Source organism: Gopherus evgoodei, chromosome 14 (genome assembly GCF_007399415.2).
Source record: "Gopherus evgoodei ecotype Sinaloan lineage chromosome 14, rGopEvg1_v1.p, whole genome shotgun sequence".
NCBI classification, from domain to species: domain Eukaryota; kingdom Metazoa; phylum Chordata; order Testudines; family Testudinidae; genus Gopherus; species Gopherus evgoodei.
In genome coordinates this window covers 5,527,607-5,551,659 of record NC_044335.1, presented here as the reverse complement: position 1 = coordinate 5,551,659, position 24,053 = coordinate 5,527,607, and the positions used below count along the sequence as shown (strand labels likewise).

The 24,053-nt window shown below is 45.0% G+C and overlaps 1 protein-coding gene across 1 annotated transcript in view; it reads right to left on the bottom strand.

Moving 5' to 3' along the window:
- OPRL1 (opioid related nociceptin receptor 1) overlaps nt 1-18,985 on the bottom strand; it is a 34,653-nt gene extending 15,668 nt beyond the window's left edge. The window contains exons 1-2 of the mRNA XM_030533699.1: nt 18,395-18,985; nt 17,541-17,793 (exon numbers count right to left, since the gene is read on the bottom strand). Coding sequence (XP_030389559.1) covers nt 17,541-17,764 — 224 coding nt within the window. The 5' untranslated portion in view covers nt 17,765-17,793; nt 18,395-18,985. The remainder of the gene's footprint in view (nt 1-17,540; nt 17,794-18,394) is intronic.
- Nucleotides 18,986-24,053: the final 5,068 nt, after the last annotated feature.

Genomic DNA, 24,053 nt, shown 5'->3' with positions numbered 1-24,053 from the left:
GGAAGGGATCTTTTTGTTCTATATTTGTATAGCATCTAGTTGAGGACAGTTGTTCCAGCTCATTATAGATCTCATCTAAAGCTAAGTTTCTTGCCTTTCTGTCTGCTTGCTTTCCTGTTCCTATAGGCAGCAAACTAAAACTATGGCATCAAAATTAGTAAAGAAAAGACTGAAGTCCTGTGGGTGACTCATGCAGAACCAAGGCAGATAAATGTCAACACTGAGGGCCAGCATCTAAATTAGGTTTCTGCTTTTAAATACCATGGGCACTGGTTAGCAGCAAATGGAGAAAGCAGCAAAACTGCAAGCAAGTCTGCTGAGCATGGGGGAAGTCTGGTGCAAGATAAGTGGAGTGATTTGTGATAAACAGGTGCCCAAACAGTCTAAGGTACCACTATACAAAACCATGGTAAGATCAGCTCTTCTCTACTGATCAGAGACATGGCGGACCAAAGAAAGGCACTTGTGAAGACTTGAAGTCAGTGCAAGGAGATGTTTGAGGGCAGTGAGAAGAGGAAAGGAATGACATTGCTGAATGCTTGTGGAGTGATGTCGTCGAGAGTGAGACTGGGGTCAGGGGTATGAGAGAGAAGCGGCAAGAGAAGAAGCTGAGATGGCATGGGCATGTACGAAGCATAGATTAAGGGAGTCCTGCTAGAGCACCTTCTGAAACGAGCGTTCGCAGGCTGAGAACAAGAGGTTGGCCAAGAAAACAATGGGTAGACTGTTTAGAGAAGGACAGAGTAGCTATGAAGTGAGCACTGGACTTGCAAGACTGGCAAAGACTGTTCCAGTGACCTGACCCCAGGTAGCTGGGACAAGGGGAAGAAGTGGTCCTGGTACAGAACTACAGGTGCCAACAATTATCATTATTAAGTAGGGAACTATCTGGTTAGTTATTAGATTTTCCCATCAGAAAATGCAGTTTCTACAAAATGAATATTTTCTATGGGATATTGTCTATGCGGGGGACTGGAATAGATGATCTCTCGTGGTCCCTTCCAGTTCTATGATTATATGAAAACAGAACTTGAAAGGTCAGAATTTCCTGCGGGACAGAAATTCCAGATTTCACTCAGCTTTATTAGTTACAGTTGAATGCTGATGGAAATCAAGGAGCTGACAATGCAGCCTGCAGAAGAATTTTACCCCAAAAAGCTCTGCTAACGCTTCTTAATCTTGACCTGCAACAATCCACTGGTATTCTAGTCCTGGGGAGATATTGCCAGGTATCTGGCTACAAGAGATGGAACTGACACCACTACATTCATTTTCCCTTGTGATCTGAATATGCTTTACAACCACGTGGCCAGAGGGGGAAAGTTGGTGTATTAACCTACTGAGCTCATTTTAATTAGTGATAGCTCTATTGCCCAGGGAAATTTCCGTTCCTTAAATGTTCCTGCATCCTCCTCCTGTCCTGGGGCTCTCACCAGCCTATAGCTGTCTCTATGGTTTCTTGTCTACAGAAATTCAGTGAGCCTCCAAGGCTGTATGACTGCAGGGACTGCCTCCTTAAGGAATGTGACAAAGAGTCCTGTAGCACCTTATAGACTAACAGAAATATTGGAGCATAAGCCTTCATGGGTGAATACCCACTTGTGCCTGATGAAGTGGGTATTCCCCCCCCAAAAGCTTATGCTCCAATATTTCTGTTAGTCTATAAGGTGCCACAGGACTCTTTGTCGCTTTTTACAGATCCAGACTAACATGGCTACCCCTCTGATCCTTACGGAATGTGGCTGTATTATATTGGTCTCAACAATGCAGTCAGCCAATGTTTGCACACTCCAAAAAATCAAGTCTATTTTTTTTTTGAGAGGGCCCTTAGCTGAGTACGTATTAGATGTCAGAGCTTCAGAGACAGCAGATGCTTGAAAATTACATTTATGTGACTGTTCCCCCAACATAAATGTAATTGAATATGGAAAAAATATCTTTGGCTTTAAAAAGCAAAAAGCTATCAGCTTTAATGCTTGACTGTGATTATCAAAGGAATCTGCCAGGGAGAAGCAGCAAAGAATCCTGTGGCACCTTATAGACTAACAGACGTTTTGGAGCATGAGCTTTCGTGGGTGAATACCCACTTCCTCAGATGCATGTAATGGAAATATCCAGGGGCAGGTATATATATGTGTGCTAGCAAGCAAGCTAGAGATAACGAGGTCAGTTCAATCAGGGAGGATGAGGCCCTGTTCTAGCAGTTGAAGCAGCAAAGAATCCTGTGGCACCTTATAGACTAACAGATGTTTTGGAGCATGAGCTTTCGTGGGTGAATACCCACGTCCTCAGATGCATGTAATGGAAATATCCAGGGCTTCATGAGAGGCACTGGACCATGTTTAGTAATCACAAAACCCCCCTTGGTCCGGAAACAGAAACACCAAGCGAGAAGGTGGATTTTCAAGACTCCAGCTCACTTCAGATAGATCAGTATTACTCAAATCTCTTGGGGAAACAGATTGGTTTCTTTGCTATCTTGACAGGGAAACAAATAAAGCTGTTACCCCAACATACCTGGGAGGCTGGATGACCCTGTGCAATTTGGAGCTTGATTGGTTTCAGTGCAAGTCTATTTAAAGAAGAATCTAAGAATGGCATCCAATATGGGGACAATCAGATCTATGTGTAGGTGTAATATTTTTTTTAAGTTGACGTGAATTTTGAAACTAATCACATTTGGGAACCGGGTTAAATTGGAAAATGGCTATAAAGATCAATGGTTCAGAGCAGGCCTAGTTCAGCATTAACAGAAAATGAGTATCATCCGTTGAGCAGCTATGTTGTCCACATGAAGTAAATTAGCAATCTCAACCTGGGATACAGGAATTTATTTCAATTCTTGATGGCAGTCCCAGCAAAAACGGTAAGTCTAGCTGCCTGGATTTTTTTTATCCGGCCCTGGAAAGTCCAATAACTTTCAGACAGGTAGATCCAAAGGTCAACCTTGTTCAGATCCAGAGGTTTAGTTCAGGCCCCTCTCTACTCAAAGAAAAAAAATTTAAGCACCCATCAAACTCTTGATGCCCCCAAAATGGCACTCCAGCTGACCTGTTAGACAAAGCTTCCAGAAATTGATGTGGCAAACAAATACTTAGCTTAAGATTAACCTTAACCTTGGTATTTAACAGTCAAAAGTCTCTAATTTCTACTTTGAAATCACTTGACAGATTTGTTGTGCATCACAAAGCACTTTGCAAAAAATCCATGTTCTCTTGTACAATTTGGACATGATTTTAATCATCCCTGTACCACTCCATACAGCAGAGTCACTGTCCTACAGTAGATCTTCTGTCTGTTCCACTAGACTATAACAATGCCCCTTAGGGTACATCCAGACTACCAGCCGGATCGTCGGGTAGTGATCGATTTTTCAGGGATCGATATATCGCGTCTCATCTAGACATGATATATCGATCCCCAAACGCACTCCCGTCAACTCCGGAACTCCACCAGGGCGATGGGGGGAGCCGCAGACAATCGAACCCGCACTGTGAAGACGGGAGGGAAGTCAAAATAAGATACGTCGACTTCAGCTATGCTATTCCCGTAGCTGAAGTTGCGTATCTTACATCGACCTGCCCCCCCAGTGTAGACCAGGCTTTGGTCACCCATCCATTGACTGACCCAAGGCCTGGAAAAGGCTGATGTAGATTTCTTACATGGACAGACCATGATTCACTATCCCTAGACACCATAAGCATTCTCAGGGCGAGGAAAGCTCTTGTGTTCGGCTCAGCAGTTTTGACATCTGGAGGATGTATTAGGAAATAGTCTTGCTGAGTGATAAACCATGAAAGCTCATCCATGTGATCTTTTCAGGGGAGTTTGTATTTGAGGCAATTTGTCAATAGCTTAACCCCTCCCTCCCCCAAATCCTTGACCTATTTTGCAAATGTTACCACTTGAAGGAATATTGTTCAGATTCATAACACTTGTATGTTACAACAAAGAAAAACCACTACATCACTGACGGGCGGGTGTGGGGGGAAGCCATTGTTTTTCTGAGTGCACAGAACAATAATGCACCTCCCCATACTACTAGCTAGACTAGGTCAAAAATCTAGCAGAGGTGGGGTTTGTGTCCCCATGGACTGAGCAAAGAACATAGCCCCCCAACTCCACCCCTGTCCTAAGACCCACTGAGAAATCCTGTGAGTATCAAAGTATCCCTGGAGGACTGGTGCTTCTATACAGACAGACAACCCCTCCTTTCTACTCTCTGGTTCCCTTTCCACCTTGCCCAGAATGTTTCCTTCTGCACTTGTGTTGCCAAAGCTGTTCCATCTGCCGCTGGCTCTTGCCCCAGTTCTTCTTAGGGATTGTGCCAGCACAGATCAGAGAGGGGAACAATCAGCGTTCATTCCTATGGGCATTTTCCAAAGGGGAGTCTATGGAGAACTGCTTTTCCCCAGTGTGCCCTTGTCCTGCCCAGCCATGTCTCAGTAATCCTGCACAGACCCACACACACGGAGGTGCAGTCAGAAAGGGATGATACCATGTGGGTTCTCTGCCACCAATCGAAAGTTGGGGTTCCTTTAACAGGTTTCCCATACTTTCACCCCTCTGTAACAACGCACAGAGGAGATGGGATGAGGAGAATGAATGATCATCTGGCCCAGCACTTAAAGATGAGTTGGGGAAGCCAAGTGGTTTCTGAAAGAGAAGATTGCATTGGCTGTGCTCTTACAAGGTGATCAAAAAATAGAATGAATTAATCCCCACTTAGTTGTAACCCTAGCTCACTCTCTTTGCTTCCTGACAGCATCCAAGGAAGCAAACATCACCCCAGCCGACCAATGTTCGCAAACACTTCCAGAATATTCAGCGCAAACAAAATCAATTAATCTTTTGTGGATTATTTTTTGCCAGGAACTCAGACCAAGAGATCCTTAAATCAGTCCCAACAAAGGCAGAAATTAAATGTAAGATTTAAGAGATGGAGACAGTTTCCCTTATTACCACAGTCCCTATGCAAATAAGCATATGAACACAGCAAGGGAATGAGCAATCAGCCAGAGCTGCTGCTTTTGCATGAGATTGAACAGGAAATGTATTGTAGGAAGCAGTGTATCCATTGGTCAGAGAGAGATACTGGAAATTCCCAGCTCTGCTACTGATTTGCAGGGTTGTTCTGAGCCAGTCATTTACCCCTCCCTGGACCCCATCTTTAAAATGGATGTGATAATCAGGGGATGGTTGAACTTCCTAGTCTACAAGCTCTCAAAGTCCACAAATTGCTGTGAGGTGTTTTGGGGTGCTTTGGATTTGGAGTGGGGTGGGGCAAGGGAAATGTTAATTAAACCAAGCATATTCAGCCACTTGAGAATTCTTCTTATGCAAGGGCATTCTCTGGTAGTATATAGCTACCATAGCAACTCCAACACCACTCTCCTAGTTGCCTGCATAGAGGGCATGGCCAGGGTATCCTTACAGTCTTGCAATCTCCAGCTTCTGGAATTAGAATGGCCCCTTGGCTCAATTCCCTAAGAGGTACAGAGGGACCAACTTTGCCCCATTGGCTCCCAGATTGGTGGAGTACAAAGTTAGCTCAAAACCACACCCCTCCTAAGCCAGACTTTGTTGTCTCCAGGCTTGAAGAACCACCACAAACCCCACTATGGCAACCTGCATGGGACCTGGATGGAGGAACTCAGGTTCCAGGAAGGAAGGGTTTGGAACAGGCACTAGGAAGTCGGTCTGAGTGTTCATGGCTGGAATGCTAGCTGCTGTTGCAGCAGCTCAGTAAATCATTCTCTTAATAAAGAGCCAGTCTAGTTTCACAAGTATGAAGTCTTCTGAGGCTATTATCCAATACAACACCCACCACCCTTTTTTCCAAGCGCACTTCAACCTTTTCTTCAACAACACACAGCACCGCATGCATCTGCTACACAACACTGCAATTTATCCCTAGAGAGAGAGGGACAAAGCAGGAATCATGCCTGGCAGATGCTGGATGTGTCAGTTAATGCACTGCTGGAAGGCGCTACGGTGCTACATGAGGAGGTTGGGATAAGGACCCAAAAAAAGATTCAATCAGGAGCTGGATCTGAGTTTGCCAACCTTGTCTTCCTGCAATTTTGTTTTTGGCAAGGTCATTCAATTACTAATGAGAGGAAAGCTGTGCTCTAGGTAAGAGCCCTCATGAGCACAACCTGATTTGAGGGCAGCCCAGGATGCAGTGCATCAACTCTCCCTTTCGCCCTTCGATTTTTTCTTGTCTCGGCTCCTTGCTTGCTCTCTTTCTCGTTATTTTTTGCCACGTTCCCTGTCCCTTTTCAGCCTATTTTTGCCTTTATTTTTTCCCCTTTTGTACTGTTCACCCAACACTCAGCCCTAAGCTTTCATTTCCCACTGGGGAGGAAATTAAGATCAGGCTCCTGTATTGTTCTTGCCGCTATTGAAATCTAAGCTCTCCGAAGTAAAACCCAGGTGAGACAGCTCTGCTTCAACAGCTCTGCTTCAACCCCCCTCCACCAAGCAAGCCCTGAACAATGTTAGATCGAAGCATGGCTACTGGGTAGAGCCAGGAACGTGCAGCTCGCAAACCGGCAGGCAGTGAGAAAAGATAGAAATGTCTCTTCCTGCACCTGTACTTTGAGTCTTACCACCTTTCACAGAGAGGCATAATGTTTCCTATGGTGCTTTTTAGCCCATCCCCACAGCATGTTGCAAAGCTTCCAATCTGACGGCATAGCTACATTTCCCCATAATTACCAGACTCGGGGCTTGTGGGCTTAGCAATCAGATCCATAAAGCCCTGTCACTGAACTAACAGCCAGGCTGCAAAAATGAGACTCCTGAACAGATTGTTCACTGACATCACAGTCACAAACTGAACACAAATGTCTGGGGTGAGAAGAGAGGGGGAAGGGACAGACTGAAACCTCTCGCCCTGGGGAGCCATTAGCGTTACCATTTGGCTCTGGATCCTGATTCTCTTGATTAGGTTATTCATAATACCATCTAACTGAGACACAGCCGGTGCCATCCCTCTGCATTCAGCTTGGACGCATTCCTTCCCCCACTAGACCTCTAGCTCCAATGACACGCTTCCTCTTCCCCTCCCTCGGCAGACAGCCGTGTTCTGTGAGGGCTGCAGTGTCTGGAATGACCAGGGATATGAAACAGGCAAAAGAGGCCACTGCTCTTTCACATCTATCAACTCCATTGGCACAAGTCAGCATAGCCTTGTTGAAGTCAGTACTCCCCTTTAAACCAGCCAAGGAACTGGCCCGTATATTTTAGATCAGATCTTGGAAACCCTATCAGATGCCATCAGCATTCTCATTGTCCCAGGTCACTAACACGGTTTCACCCCTGCTGTTACTATATGGAAGCTGCCTGTCTCAGAAGACAATGGTTTAAATGCCAAAGCCGTTCAGCTACTAAATGTCATGCTGCAGTAAAACATACATGGGTAAAACGTTCAATTCCTGAGCAACAGATAATGTAGGCACAAGGCACAGGGCTAGTGGATGAAGCCAGTGCACTAATAGTGCTTGAAGCCTACTGCTCTTTCCTCTTCACTGACTTTGCTTCCCTCTCTCTCAACCACTTTGGTGCAGCGCAGCCCTCCAGCATAGCCTGTTGCTAGCTACATCTGTCCAGCTTGGCATGTCAGTGTTGAAAATTTTCAACAAGTCCTTCTGGCAAATGCCTTGAACTTGAGCCTAGGCTGCCCCAGTGGCCTTAGAGCATCCACAATACAGGGGATCCTTTAGAATGTACCCATCATGTATCCATTGCAAATGATCAAGCCAATGGAGATGTCTTTGAGAACAGTAATCAGACATGGCAATTTTTCTTTCTCAAGTATTTTGGTGTCAGGAACTTTGGTTTCTTACTTGATATTTAGAATATGGCAAAGACAGTGGGTGTGGAAGGTGTTCAGCCATCCTTTGTACCTGCCATAGGCAGTCCAGGCTTCACCACTATACCGCGGCACACTAAGAACACACATATGGTAGACCAGTATCTTCATGTTCAATGTTAGTTTCCTGTTCTCTCCCATGTGTTTGGTCAGTTGACCGAATGTGGTGGCTGCCTTTCTGATGCAAGAATTAAGTTTATCATCTAGAGATAAATCATCCAATACAATTGATCCCACATAGCATTACTTTTGCACAATTTCTAGCACCATCAACACACCTTGTGCCATCACCATTGTCTTCTTTAAAGTGCTGGTTGGTCCAAATTCATCACAAGCTAGCGCGGAGCGATTGCAAAGTTGCTGGTGGCCCTCTTCACTGTATGTCATGAGCACTGCGCAAAACGAAAAAACCTGATGGAGCAGCAGAGAGAAGAAGGTACCAAAACACCTCCCTGTTTGACACCACTGTGGATTTTTAAGCTGTCACCATCATACCAGACTATAGCCTTCATGCCACCATGGAAGAATTAAATCAGACTGAGGGTGATTGGATGGTGACCAATTCTAACAATTGGAAAAGGTTCTTTCTGCTGAACAGCTCAAAAGCTGTACTAAGATCCATGAAAGCCATGTAGAGAGATTTTCCTTGTTCTTGACACTTTTCTTGCAGTTGTCTTAGTGTGAAGAGCATGGGAATAGTTGATTTACCAGCACTGACTCTCTGGATATACATGTTCAGCAAGAAATTGCACTCTTTCGGGAATAACTCATGCAAATACCTGGCCAGCAACAGTAAGGAGAGAGGTTCCTCTGTAGGTATTACAGTCACTCCAGTATCCTTTGTCTTATCCTGGCTACTACTATTGCATGACTATCCTGTCCCCTAGATTTCCACCCTATTCAGGCCTGCATGGCAGTTCAACAGCATTCTGTTCCCAATGGGTATATGGATCCCACACAGGGCATTAACCATCCTGGACTAAGCAGACAGATGTCCCAACAGAAACTGCCAACTTTATAGTCAAAAAAAGCCCAATTCATTACCCAGCTGCTTGCAATCTGCTAATGAGGGTTAATGAGCCAGCAGACTCTCCACAGAAGAATGCAAACAAGCACCACTCCTGCACAAGTGTCTTCTTTACTATTAACTTCGGAAGAGAGGTAAAGGACTGAATGTGCCGTGAAGACCTGGCAGTTGACTCTTCCCTCTCTCCATCTCTTGGGGACAGGATAGAAATACGTTAATAGACCAGTGCACAGGAAAATTTCATTGCTCTGACCTATGCCATGCCTGTTCTGTGGATGAACACAGCACTTTAATCTACAGGCCTGGCAATCAGGCACTTTCAGAAGCATAGACATATTCATAACCAGCCATGTGGCAGATTATGAGCGATGCTGCTTTGGTTTAAGGAGTATGGATGTTTGAAAATATTCTATAGCAATCTATTTTCCTCCTGATAAACTTGTCAGAATTCCACTTCCATCTTGAACTTGACTCCTCTGCCTCTGGAACTTCTTGCCACTTGACCTGAAAAGTGCTGTGGACTTAGTCCCAGTTAAACAGGACTTAAAAACCTCATCAAAGTTTGTCATTTCAGTGCTTTTAGTCTGGATTTTTAACCGTATTTGGGTTTTGATGTGAGATTGCTAGTCCTTCAGTGCTTTTCAGACTCCTACTCAACCTGTAGTATTATTGACACTGAAAGCAGCTGCTGGAGTGCATTAGGCACAGATTTTTAACAGAGCGCATGCACTTGTGTGCAACTGGCTTGTGCTCACGCACATCCCAAAGCCAGTGTATGGCCAGGATTTGCATGTGTGACAACCCACCAAATATGCGATACCTCATAACCCTTCATCTCCAAAAGCACAGGCCTCTACCACTTGAGCTAAAGAAGTAAATCCATCAGCTGGTAGCAGTGGTGGGTTATTATACTCTCCATGGGCCAGCCATTAGAGGGGAATGTTAGTCATATAGGTATGTGCACATGCAAGCTGTGAGTTGCAAGCATGCATATTTCAGCCTTGATCGTGGAAAAATCAAGTTTCCTTTGCCATTGTACCACAGTAATAACCAAAAGACTTCATTTTCCATCCGCATGTATTTCTTGCTCTTCTGCACTCTTTATGGTATAATAACTTTTGATTACTCCAAGCAGTACAGACCACTCAATATTAATTTCATTTCTATCCAATCTGCACCAATTGCCTCTTGCAAAGAGAAAAGAAAAGCAAAGGACACAGAGAGACACAAGGTCTCAAAGGGTTCATTTATGTCCACTGGATTTGTGTTATTTTATACTCCAGCTCTGTTTCATCACTAAGAAGTACAGTTTGTTAAACCATTCCCATTAAGGAGCCTTCCCGTAAGACGTCATGTAATTGAAATGTTATCATTTCTCACAATGGGCCTCTGATCCTGATTCGTGCCCTAAGGACTGAGGGCCAGATTTTTAAAGATGTTTAGATATCTGAAGCTGTAGATAAAAGTCAATGCCTACATGTATTTTTAGAAGCCTAAATACTTTTTAAAATCTGCCCTTGAGGCAACATTAATAAGTAGAATTGAAAGACCATGAACCCGTTATTGAGTTGACTGGCTGCAAAGGAGTCCAATTCACCATAGAAAACAGTGCACTAGAGACCGGTTAGCAGACTTGACGGCTGGGGAAGAACAAATATGAGCAAACTGGTGGAAGAATTCAAGGAGTTCAGTCCAATGCCTTAACTCATAGGGTGTGTATGAAACAGGAGCTGCATGGAAAGAAAAGAGCCCTGGAAGGAGATCAATGTCCTAACCCATCTGAATATTGCTGGAGTTGTGGGAGTAAAAAATGGCACAGGTACTTGTGCCTAAAGCCCCATGACTAAATATGCACAAGTGATGGTCGCCCTCTTGGCCAAAACATGGGGGCCTGACCTGGGGACCTTCAGACCTAAAACAGTTACAACTCATAGCCTCTGGCCCAGCACAGAGCGGGATTCATAACATGCACTCACCAGTGGGTTGCACACACAACTGGGTGTCTGGGAGTAACAGGCGATCGCAGAGGCTGGATGTTGTTTCTGAATCTTCTTGATTTGGAGGCATCATTGGGAACAGGGTTTAGTATTTTTTCCCTTTAATCAAACTACTGGGAAACAGAAGAATTCAGGAGCATTTAATGTGCCAACTTTTCCCTTCTCAAATAACCCTTTCCCTCTGCTGCTGCCCAACCACTGCTTCAAACTCATTGAAAACTGTAGGGGAAACACATGCATAAGTAACACCTTAAAGGTACCAAGTGGATGGAGAGGTTGGAGGGAGAGCAATTATCTGAATTTGCAGGAAACTCAAACAATGGTCAGTAATATGAAGCAGCAAGAGGCAGCCAACTTAAACCGATAGCCCTTTGCTGTCAAGGAAATAGAACTCCTACGGAAAGCCCTTTTCAGTCTTCTCCAATTAGTACTGCTCAGCAATAGAAGTGAATGTGACAGTCACATGATTACAGGACCAACAAATTAATCACTTCAACTTTTCAGTCTAGGCTGGGTCATACGACGGATAGTAAAGCCTAGAGGAAGCTTTGAGTGTTTTTTTAAATGGCTCCAGGTGATTTTGGAAACACCAAGTAGTTTTAGAATCTTCCTTCTGTATATCAGGAAATGCATCCTTGCCTCCCCTAAAGCAATAAACAGCAAACCTCCCTGTAGCCTTAACATTGCTGAAATGTGAGCATTAAAGTCTCTGTGTTCCACTAATAACTGAAAACTGGGCAAGGAGTATGCTCTGGCTTGTGGTACAGTGGATCTGGATTCCTTTTATGGGAGATGTGGAGTGGCAGGGGGGTTGTGGCTAACCCCCGGTATATAATATTTCTCAGGTACCACATGATTTACAAAAATCTACTGTACATCTTTAAGGATGACCCCTTGGATCATACACGCCAACTTCTAATGGCACCAGTGGGTGCCCGACCCCCCTCTGCCCCCAGAGCACCCACGGAGTCGGCACCTATGCCTTAGATCCAGTAGCACAATTATCAAACTGAGAGGCAGGATGCCTGGATTCTATTCCCAGCTCTGCCACAGACTTCCTGTATGATCTTGGGCAAGTCACTTCACCTGCCGGTGCCTCAGTTTCCCCTATATGGAACTAATATTTATTCCTCTTCTTGTAAAGCACTTTCGTATACAGGAGTGAAAAGTGCTACATTAAGGGCTAAGCATTGCACTGAAAATGGACATTGGTGTGTGACACAGTCTGGGTCATTGTGAGTGTACAACCCCCCCGCTTCTTATCCCACGTGATCCCCACACACCTCAAGATAAGGTGATCACATTTCAAGCAGTCAGTGGTTTGACAGCATCTGCATATCAGTGTTATTCACCAGATTTGAGGTAACACCCAGGCCCCCCCAGTGGCAAAAGAGCTCACTGTGGGCAGACCCCTTACTGAGCCCTGGATGATAAGGGGTGCCTAGAAGCACTAAGAGCGGATGTACAGAAAGTGTGAGTGGCTGCTCCTATTACTTTCCTGGGGTGCTTCTCCACAGGGATAGCTATTGGGTGGACTGTGACCAGAAAAGGGTGGCCAAGTAGAAACAGGTTTTCTCATCACTTAGGCTACACATTTCACTTCTTATCTGCCTTAGTGCTCTTTCCCGTGGCCTTACGTGAGGGACATCAGTAAGCAGAGCCCAAGAGTCAGGTCATGCCTTTTCATGCATGAGCTCTTGCCAACTAGGCCATCACTGGTTCTCAATGGCCTTGTTTAGACATTGCTGGATGATTCTGCTGTCCCCGTGCAGCTCAACTTTCCTTCCCTGTTTATGTCATCCACAATATTCATACCGGGAAACACTTGTATGTGTTACAAGATAGAGCAGAGAAGCCTCAGACACCTGAAATTGCAAGGAGAAATGCAAGCAGAATAATCTTATAAAACTTGGCTGTGCCCACTTGAACGTAAGCACTGGAACAAAGAGCTTGATTTTGCAAACGTGATTGGGCATAATATATTGTTATAACTGACTGGGCTCTTATCTGCCTTTCTGTTCTCCATAAACAGAAAGACTGTGACTGGGGGCTCATGCAAAGGTTATCAATAGCTGAATCCCGGGTCCACAAGCAAGCACCTGAATTTCAACCTATTAAAGACGAGAGTCGAGTCCTGAAGCTAATAAGCATTGACATTCTCTTCTGTCCCAAGGTGAATCCTTTTCTTGTGTCATCACAGCCATTAGCTACCTTAGGAAATGGTACAGAGCCAAACCTCTGCTTGCCAGGGCTGCCAAATCAGAGGCTTCCTTCCTTTTGCTGTAGGCTAATTTGTCACCATAACTCTTCATAGACAAATGGCCAGCGTCCAGAGTTTGTAAAAGCTAAGCCGAGTTCATCCCTGGTGTTGACTTTGGTGGCCTTCTTTGTCTGACCAGCTGAGCAAGCGAACATTGTGCAAAACATTCCTTCTGTCTAACTGGTGCAGGTGCTTGTTGAAAAACTAAAGAGACATGATAAGGTCTGAGAAACTAGGATAAGATTCGTGACCAGACATGATGGAAGCAGTTTTATTTACCCACTGGACAAGGAAGCATTCTTCAACTGGACACTATCCACCATTATTAGTTTATAAACAGGATGCTGGAATACGAGTAGATGTCAAATGAAAAGGATAAATTGGAGACAGCAGCACTGCAGGCAAATGTGCAGACTGATTTGTGGTTTTCCCCAACACACACGCTACTTGAGAAACCTTGTCAGGGTCATTCCTTGGAAAACCAGGTTTTGGAAATACAGGCAAATCTCAAGAAAGCATGGCCAAGTTTGCATCTGTCTAGGTGGGAAAGTAGAAGAAACTTTCAAAGGAAGAGGGAAGAATGTTGCTTAAAAGATACAGCAGAAAACTTCCTAGAAGTGAGATATCCATAATGCTGTGGGAAAATCTCATGAGGGAAGAGCTAGAAACTCCATCTCTTGGAACATTTAAAACTAAACCAAGGAAAACATTAGATTGTACAGAACAATCCTGGACGAGCAAGGAGATGGACTCATTAATGTGGTAGGTATTGCTCATTTCTGTGTCCTGTGAGTCTTTGTTATGATTCATGGCTAAGACCTTGTGAAATAGACAGGTTACATAGCCACAAATCATGATCACATTTAAATGTCACTTTCCTAACATAAGAAAAATCTCTGCAACTTTGGATGAGATGTTCCTTGCAGATCTCAGTAAGGAACAATGTTTGTGCACAAAGTTGTTATTGGTCTTGCTGGACATTAAGTGTCGGCAGATCATGAAGCAATCTTGCATGGCTGCTGTATCTAGAAAGAGCGAGTGCTAAGGAGTTAACGATATGTTCCATTTGAAAGCTCTTGTCAGAAGTGACAAAAGGTGCCTAAGCTGGAGGGATCTATGTATAAAAGCTTCTCATGTACTTTTTTCTTGGGAGCACATGACATGTGCCCCTTCGCCAGCCAGTTTAGCCAGTTCACTCCTCCTGTCCCCTGTACACAGACCCTCCGCACCCCATATTGGACCTCAGGTTTCCCTGAAGGACCCCACAGGATTTCATGAGAGCTGGACCAAAATGCTGCATCTGGATTCTGCACCTTTAAACTGCGGGGTGTTAAGATGTAGGGTTTGGGGTTGGCCATTTATCAAAACCGGGGCTTTGGGGATGTGGATTTTGAAACTCCTTCTCCAGCTCCCTCGAATTCAGGGCTGTTCAGATCCAGGGCTGGGGTTCAGGAATACCTGGTGTCACAAAACATTCCTACACATATTTTTTACTGGGAGAAGTGTTAGAACTTCCTGGGCAGTTCTTAGGCAGGGGTGGGGGAAAGGGTTCCATTTCAGCAGGGGAGGAATACATCTTCCAGGGGCCTAAAAAACCAAATCACAAATAAATCGCCTGTGCAACCATTTCAACCCAGCACTTAGCTTGGCCGAGGCAGTAAGTGCCTTGTAGAGTTAGCCAAGGCATGGCACCAGAACCTGAGTGGGACCCCTCTCCAGCCTGTTACTCAGCAGTGCAGGTGAAATGTGGCCAGCTGTACAATATCACAGCCACAGCGCAGTAAACAAGCATCAAATTGCATACTTCCATTCGTTCCTGCTGTTAGCCCAGAGTGCGGAGTTCTGTGAAATGACTGTAGCCATTTGCACACCATGCAATTCTGTAGGCGCTTCTCCTGAATGTTACCGAGACCAAATTTCATCAACAGTCTGACTTTGTGTGGGGAACTCCATGGGGCAGAAACCACTCCCCACAACCTGCAGGCTGCCGTCAGTCACTGCTTATAGAATATTGGAATATTGGCTGCAGCCCTGAGTACATTAGGACACATCCAATGACCCTGGCTTCCCCCACCCCCATGCTCCTCTTCTGAGCCAAACCACTTGGGGCATTTGAAACCCACAACTGTACTACATGCAGGCAATCTGCAGGGGCAACAGATGAGTGTAGGGAAGGGGGGAAGAATATCCTTGTGCCCCATTTGACATGACGGTCCCGGAGTTACAGCGTTCTCTTCCTTCAAACTTCAGAAGCTCGCCCAACACTTGTCCCCATTCCCATTTCTGTCACCCAACACTTCCTCTCCCGGCACCCTCTGCTCAGTCATGCTCGGTGTTTAATATGTCAGTGGATATAGGTCTTTGTTTGCAGACAGGTCATGCAATGAAGGCCCCAGTCTGCATTGGATGATGTGCGCAGCCGAACGACCCCCGGGGAAGCCCCAGGAGGCACAGCCCTTCCCAGCACAGGGACTGCTCTTGGCATGCTACGGTCTATGCCCCTCTCCGCACTCGCTCAGGGTGCAAGGGGGAAGGGAACACAGCTCTAGCCCTAACTCCTCCCTGGACCCTCTGGAGTGGATTAGGCCCAGGAAGGGCACAGCAGGACCAATCCCTATGCTCTGCAAATGCAGACATGTCTTGAGCCTGGGGCTTGCACGAGGCGAGTGGGGAAGGATGCAGAAGGCCCTGCCTGATTGGCTATCTTTAAGCATCATGCTCAACTCTGGTGCTAAACAGATGGTCCTGAATAATAATACTAAAACCAACATAAATGGATCAGAAAGGCAAAGATTAGCTGAACACTGATCCCCTTGCAACACGGTACAGCAGCTGCAGCATGGCCCCCATGTCTCCACACTCTCCAGGGTCAGCCCTTCCCTGTCCAGGGGGTTTTGTCATGGTCTCCTCCTTCCATCCACCAACTTCTCTGCTGTAAGAGTGCTGAAAGTCTGCCTGCTCAAAACAGCAAGTCTTGGCCTTTTTCTCAAAGATCCAAACTCACCTGAATGGCTGTGATATTCAGGGCCAGGTTCTGCAACCCTTCCTTCTGCTGAGCAGCACGTACTCACAGGAGTCCCACTGGGATTACTCACAAGAGTAAGGACTTCTCAGCAGGAATGAGAGATGCAGAATCAGGCCCAGAATAATGAAAATATAATCCTGCAATCCTTTATTTTACTTCAATAAACGTTTCCCATCTTCATGTGCTCAGACCAGTATAAAATAACACCAGCATTTTCGAGCTTCAAATTCAAGGCCAGACTGTGAACCCCGTCACATTACTGAGCAGTTACTCACCTGAGTGACTCCATTCCCAGTAGAAAGGGGGTCACAATCCAGCCCTAAATAAGCAGTGACCTGAGTCAAAAGTGACACATTGGTTCTATCAACAGAGGGTGATGTCCCCTCGCGATGCAAATTTTTATTTTACTTTACAGGACATGATTTGCTCTGGATTCATGGGGAGAGGTGGTTTAAATCATGGAAGAAAATTAGAGTTTTTACTTCTTTGAGTTTTTCTATGTACAGAATCATCTAAACCGTTGATACATTAAATATTAAAGACCAGAAACATGTCACTAAGCCCCAGGAGATGGACCCCGGTGGGGACAACTTCTGCTCATTGCTCTACCTCCCCCCCCCGCACAAAAGTCTTTCTGCTATAGAAAATCCATTCAATGTATCGAGAGCAGGACGTTCATCTGCAGTTAGAGATGCTGCCCTCCTCTCTGGAACATTGTGTTGCATTCTATTTTTATGCTGTTTTTAAAAATAGTGGCGCTCGTAACTTTTAAGATTTGTATCCTGCAGAGATATGAGGCCGCCAAGCACTTCATTTCCCTTTTGCATAGAACCAAAGGAAGGGATTAGACTCCCTCTCCAGTCTAAATCCAAACCCTAACATGGCACAGGAGCTGCGGGGTGACATGGGGGTGTCCGTAGTACCCCAGAGACCTTGACAGACTGCCAGCTCATTATTTCCAAATTCTTGCTCTTCCTACTGACAGCCAGTGCAGCACCTTACACAATTTGCAGAGTCCACCTTTTGAAATATATTTTACCCTTCTGTTCTGTTCTCTGGGTTAACTCTGCTTCCTTTAGGAGGCACCAGAGGGTTGTTTAATATGAACTGTGGCTGAAACCCTTCATCATCCCTGAGGAACCATGGGAGGGGGTGGGAGGGGGTGGACTCCTTAGCTAAAATGCAAAGGAAATAACTTGGAGAAGTGCAAGAGTTTCAGACATGGTCTCTATCACCCAGGGCATCAGTTCACTTCCACTTGCAGTCTAAGGTTACACCCCCACCCTCTGCTCACTCCCCACTGTCAGGAAGAATAGCGAGGGGAGGGGGGTTGGTGAGATGTGTGCATTGCCTACCTGACAATAACATACATGACCGAGCAGTTGCCCACCAGCCCCACTATGCACACGATGGAGTAGACGACCACAATGGTGATCTTGATGCTCAGTGGCAGGAAGCTGTCCTCTGTGCCGTTGTTAAACCAGTTACTGGGAAAACTCAGGTTCAGCATTGAGGAGTCGTTCAGCAGTTTCCTCAGATCAGGGTCTTCCAAAATATGAGCAGGGAAGAGAGGATCCATCCCGAACCTAGCCAGCCTGTGGCAAAGACCTGGGGCACCAAACAGCAATAACCAAAATGGGATTAATAACAATCAATAGTTGTCTGGACCAGCAATCATCATACACTGGGGGCAAACCCTTAGGGAAAAAGATTTTGTCAAGCAAGCAGAGCCCTACCTCTGCAACGTAGGCACAGTAATCTTATTCGTGTTTCTGTGTCACACACACAAATATAGAGATACAACACACAAACACATTGCACTCATTTGGGGTACTGTATGTCCTTATCTACTGTAGCATCAGTCCCTTTGCGCGCGCGCACACACACACACACACACACACACACACACACACACACACACACACACACACACACACACACACACACACACACACAGCATCTGTATTGCCCTGCCTGGTTTTTTGCTGCAGAACTGATTAGATGAACACCTCTGTATTCTGGCAAGTGAGATGACATACAGAAAATATATCATTGTTGTTTGCAATGCCCATTTTCAGCTGCTGTCTTTCATCTCCGTTCATTGCTATGGGAGCCCCAAGCTGCCCTTGCATGCAGTCATATCGTAACAGAAATAATTCAGCTGAAATCTTGGACTAGGTAAAGTTAAATAAGCATGCTCGCGCCTTACCTCTATGCACACACTTCCTTTCCCTTCTGTTAGGAAACTAGATCTTCCCCCCCTTTTGGCTTCAGCAATGCTGTGGTCCATCAATTAAATCCAGATGACAAAAGAGAAACAAAGCAAATGCAGGAGAGCTCTGCCAGCCTTCTGTCTCTCTGACTGTGAGATGCTGCTGCTGCTTTAGCAAGCATTTGAACGTGGGGCTCACAGAGAAGGAAGGTATTTCTACAGGGTGAACATCTCACACCCATGCACACGTTTCTAAGCTCAGGGAGGTAAGGAAAGGTGTGAGCTGAGCAGAGCGGATCTGCTAAACAAAGCTGCTCCAGGGCTGTCTGCAGTTCTAGGTTTCCCGGTGCAGAGGGACTGGCTTGCAGTTCCAGTCTAGTTCAGTTGGACTATGATTTCTCCCAATGTGTAAAACATCTGAGGGTTTTTTTTCCTCCCGCTTCATTCCCATGTATAACTGTCCACCCCAGTCTGAAAGCCTTCTAGTGGGTCCAGCTAGGCTCTGCTTACATCACCTCTCTACCAGTTGCAGAGCAAAGCGAACTTGAGGGAAGCAGTCTCCTGTTGGCCAGTCAAGCTGCCACTGCTCTGCAGTCCACCCTTCTTACCCCTCCCTTTGCAGAGTGTCAATGCATCTCTCCACCAGCGAACCACAGACCAGAGCTGGAGCTCAGCGCCAGACAAAGCCACACAACGTACTCGTATGGGGACAGTCACCTTAAAGAAATACAGCCAGACACCGAGGGAGAGCGGGAGACCAAAGTGGGCCCAAAATGAAGATTTTGCCAAGAGAAAAGCTTATACAACATATCAGACCAATGGAAATGTCCCCATACTTCTTTCTTTTAAATTAAAATGGAACCTGGGTTATTTTTTCTTTTTAAAAAATTAACATTCCCCTGCAGTATTTCCTTGTAATTCAAACATTATGCCCTGTGCTCGTGCCCAAGAACCAGAAGCAGCATAACAAGGGGGAAGTACAGTGTACTGGGGTTTTTTTCTGGTTTTTTTTTTTTTTTGCGGGGGGAGGAGGGGGTGGGTATTATTTTTATTCCGGTTCAGGTTTTTGTAACACAGCCCAGGACATTTGGGACCAGATTGACAATAGCACTTGTTTGCACATGACTGACCAGCTGGGGTTGCCTCAGGCAATCCCCAAAATGCGCAGAAGTACCCTCTAAAAAATCTGGCCCTAGCATGACACTGTCCTTTTGAAAACAACCAAAGCATAGGCGCAAGTGGTCAGCTGATGCTTGTAAATTTGGCATTTCGATGCTGCACAACAACTGAGAACACCATCTTACCACCTGACTTCAGTGGGAGATACTGCAGCTGGAATTGGGCAAGCTGCAGGGGCTTGCCACTCAGATCTATGGGCAGGATTGGGATCTTGGGGGTGGGCAGGGTGGTATGGGCCCTCACCTAGGAAGCATGAGGAACAGAAGAGCAGGAGTCTGCTACTGACCTTGGTCAGTTACAGTCCTCTCCCCTCGTTTGTTTGTCTTCTGCATAATGTTTGGCGTAGGTGCTGTCTCTCACAATGCACTTGCAGTCCCTGCCCTATGGGGCTCTGATCTCCTGGGGCCCCAAAGGACATTAGAATATAAATAAAAATGATTTAGGGCTTAATAGCAACTCCTAGACTCACTTGTCTCTGGACTCAAAAGCAGACATCAAAAGGGGTGGTTCAAACCAGAGTGGAACACAACTGGGCGTGTTTTCAGCATATTTTTTTTTGTCAGTGCATTAAAAGATGCGTGAGATAAATAATGGGCTAGCCATTGCTTTAATTGTTAATGGATTGATTTTCCAAACCTACAGGAAGAACAGCCATAGATCAGTGCAAGAAGCAAGAAGAGCGACAGGAGACAGGACGTTCAGAGAAGAACACTTGTGAATTCTGCCGGCTCTTTTCTGCTGGCTCCCAATCTGATTAATGTTTTCAAGTCATCAGATATTCATTTTATGTTAATTTATGCAGCAAATACAGTGTGTTAAAGCTGTTTGTTTTGTCGCAGTTGCTTTGATTTTTTAAACTAAGACTGGAGGCTATGCAGGGGGCTGAGTAAAGGGGGTTGTGTGATCTCCACCCTGCAGTTGGTTGCCTGGAGCTGAGAGCAAATGATTCTTTGTAGATTTGTTTGAAGGCTTGAGTTAAAGTAACTTGAATCTATCAAGGAACACACACACACACACACACACACACACACACACACACACACACACACACACGGCCCCTTCACCCTGCATACCCACCCTGTCTTCCATAATAAACCCAAAAGGACATTTTTTTTTTTAAGGAGGGAGGGCTAGTTCAGTGGTTTGAGCATTGACCTACTAAACCCAGGGTTGTGAGCTCAATCTTTGAGGAGGCTATTTAAGGATCTGGGGCAAAATCTGTTTAGGGATTGGTCCTGCTTTGAGCAGCAGGGGGTTGGACTAAATTATCTCCTGAGGTCCCTTCCAACCCTGATATTCTATGATTCCTTCTATACCTTTGGCCCTGATTCTGCAAGTTGTTCCATGTGAATAGAACATGGAACCCTATTTAAACCAGTGGGCTCCCCACAAGTGCAGAGATCTAGCCACACAAAATGGGTCACAGGATCTGGGCTTTAGCTCTCACTAGGGCTAGCGGGGGAGCCTGGGAAGCAAGGATGGCAGCTCTAAGACAGCGGGTATTTGTCACCTTTCCTGCTGTGTGAACATCCTCAGCCTACGTTCACTGAGCTGGGGGTTGAAGTTCACAATCGCACCAAGCCTCAAACCAAAGGTCCAGTTTGAACAGCCCAGAAGGTCAGTGCCAACATTTGGCACATTTCTAGTTACACACCAATGGGATCAATGTTACTTCTGTAGGGAACATCAATGGGCAACAAAAAACTTTGCCCTCTGTGAAAGACACTAACGGTGGATATAGATTAGAGAGACGATGAAGTCCTGGGAATAGGCCACTGGACTGCGTCAGGAAAACTCGATTCTGTTCCCACCTCTGCCACTGACTTGCTGTATGATCTTGGGTATGTCACTTACTTTCTCTGCGACTCAATTTCCCTCCCTGCCTTACCTATTTACACTGTAAACTCTTTGGGACGTGGATTGTCAGTTATTACACATATTGCATATATATTTTATGCATGGGACCTAGATCAATGGCTCCTACATTTTTTCTGGGGGAAGAGGGAGGATTCCAGGAGCAATGTTTCATGAAAATAATAGAATATTTACCTTTCCTTTAACTAACACAGCAATAGACAGCTATAGAAATATCCAATGTCAACCTACAGTGTTTGACGCTAACTATTTATAATTATCCCTAATTAACAGCAGACAGCAGAACCAAGTTCTCAGCAAGATGAAATCATTTTATGGGTTATGCTTGTACATGAATAAATGCTGATATTTGTGTTAAAGTCCAGTGCACAGGTAGAGAATTCCTTACAAACACAGTATTGAGTGCCCATTGCAACACTCATTGAAATTAATGGAAGGCAACCACTACCCACTTCAATCTGATCCAACATCAGCATTGGATCAGGCCTGGCATGACACGGATACTCTGATAATATGCAGAAGAGTTTGTTGTATAATTTTAGTGCCAAATCCATATTATCTGAGGGTCTGGTAGTTACTTTAACAAATATTGTGGACCCTGATAAAAATAATGTGCTTGAACTAACTTTTCTGGATGTGTTTTGACTTGCTTTGTAAAGTCTCAGATGTTTGCATCATAAAGCATGCTAGAATAATCACATTTAGGGTAGGATTACGTGTTCTCTTCTACAGAGGTTCTTGAAAAGGTTTGTAAGTCTGTCATTAGCACCTTTTGGCAGACATGCTTACAATGCTGCTACATGGTTGTGAGACATGGACAGCATATTGCGGCCACATTAGGAAGTTTGATCAGTTTCATATACACCATCTTCGGTCTGGTTGGGCGTTGAAATGGGGGAACAAGATTCTGAAATCCGTGCTCATTGCCTGATGTCAGGCGTTCAGGGCTGATTTTTAAATCATAGACAGTATTCCAAAATACAGCAGATGTTTGTTACTTTTGCAGAAAAAAGCTCCAACCCCCTGCAATTTACAATGGCAGCAACCTGTAACTTTGTCTTTTTGACCTTGCTTTTGGGAGGCGAAGATGTCTGTGTGTCGTGCTGTTTTGCCATATTTTGCACAGTTTGCTGAACTGTTAATCAAGGCAACCAGGAGCAGAGAATTAATCTTACAAGGTGTGAAATCATTTTGCACACGGAGATACAAGTGAGTAATCTAGCAAGAGAGGAAAGCTTATTGGGAAGCAAAGTACATCTGATTGGTTTAAAGGAAAGGTCAGAAAATGCAGCTGTCTCTCTTGGATGATGGGTACCTGCGGTGTGTGTGCAGGTTGCAAATTAGCAACATCTTTCACTGCCTGCTATTGAGGGTGGAAGATATTTAATCATTTGTCATTAATCATTGCACATTATGCATCCAGCAACTGGCAAATGTTCACATTCATAAAAATATAGACGCACAAAAAAATCACTTGTATTGCCACTGCCCACACACAAATTCCACAGAAGCTCCCAATTACTGTTGAAGTCCTGCTTCCACTGAAATCAACAGCAAAAGCCCTATTCATATTAATGAGCACAAGATTAAGGTCCTTATTCCAGAAGTAAAAAATTGCTGCATATTCTTATCATTCCAAAATCATTTATAGTTCAGTGAAATTATGTTCATAGTAAACAATAATTCTAATAGTCTCTATTTGTGATGGCTCATCAATTATTTGTATTACCAGAGCATCTAGGAGGCCTAGTTATAGAGCAGGGCCCCATTGTGCCAGGTGCTGTACAAACACAGAACAAAAGACAGCGCCAGTCCCAAGGACTTACAATGGAAGTATAAACAAGACACTGCGTATGGTTACAAACAGACTGTTGGGGAAGGTAAGGGAACAATGAGACAATATGGCAACACAAATAATAAATAATAATAGGCCAGCATGACCAGCAGCCAAGTTTTGAAATCATGATGGAAAAGGAGAGTTTAAAGGCAGATAATAAGAACATAAGAGCAGCCATACTGGGTCAGACCAAAGGTCCATCTTGCCCAGTATCCTGTCTACCAACAGTGGCCAATGCCAGGTGTACCAGAGAGAATGAACAGAACATCAAGTGATCAATCCCCTGTTGCCCATTCTCAGCTTCTGGCAAACAGAGGCTAGGGACACCATCCCTGCCCAGCCTAGCTAATAGCCATTGATGAATGTATCCTCCAGGAATTTATCTGGTTCTTTTTTGAACCCTGTGATAGTCTTGGTCTTCACAACATCCTCTGGCAAAGAGTTCCATAGGTTGACTGTGCGTTGTGTGCAGAAATACTTCCTTTTGTTTGTTTTAAATCTGCTGCCTGTTCATTTCATTTGGCAACCCCCAGTTCTTGTGTTCTGAGAAGGAGTAAATAACACTTCCTTATTTACTTGCTCCACACCAGTCATGATTTTACAGACCGCTATCCTAATCCCCCCTTAGTCGTCTCTTTTCCAAGCTGATGGACTAGTTTTGGTGGATGTTTATGGGAAGCACCTCCCAAAATGTGAAGGGTGATATGAGAGGAAGAACAAAGGTGCTTCTTTGAAAATTTGGTGAAGGAGAATGGCACCACGGTG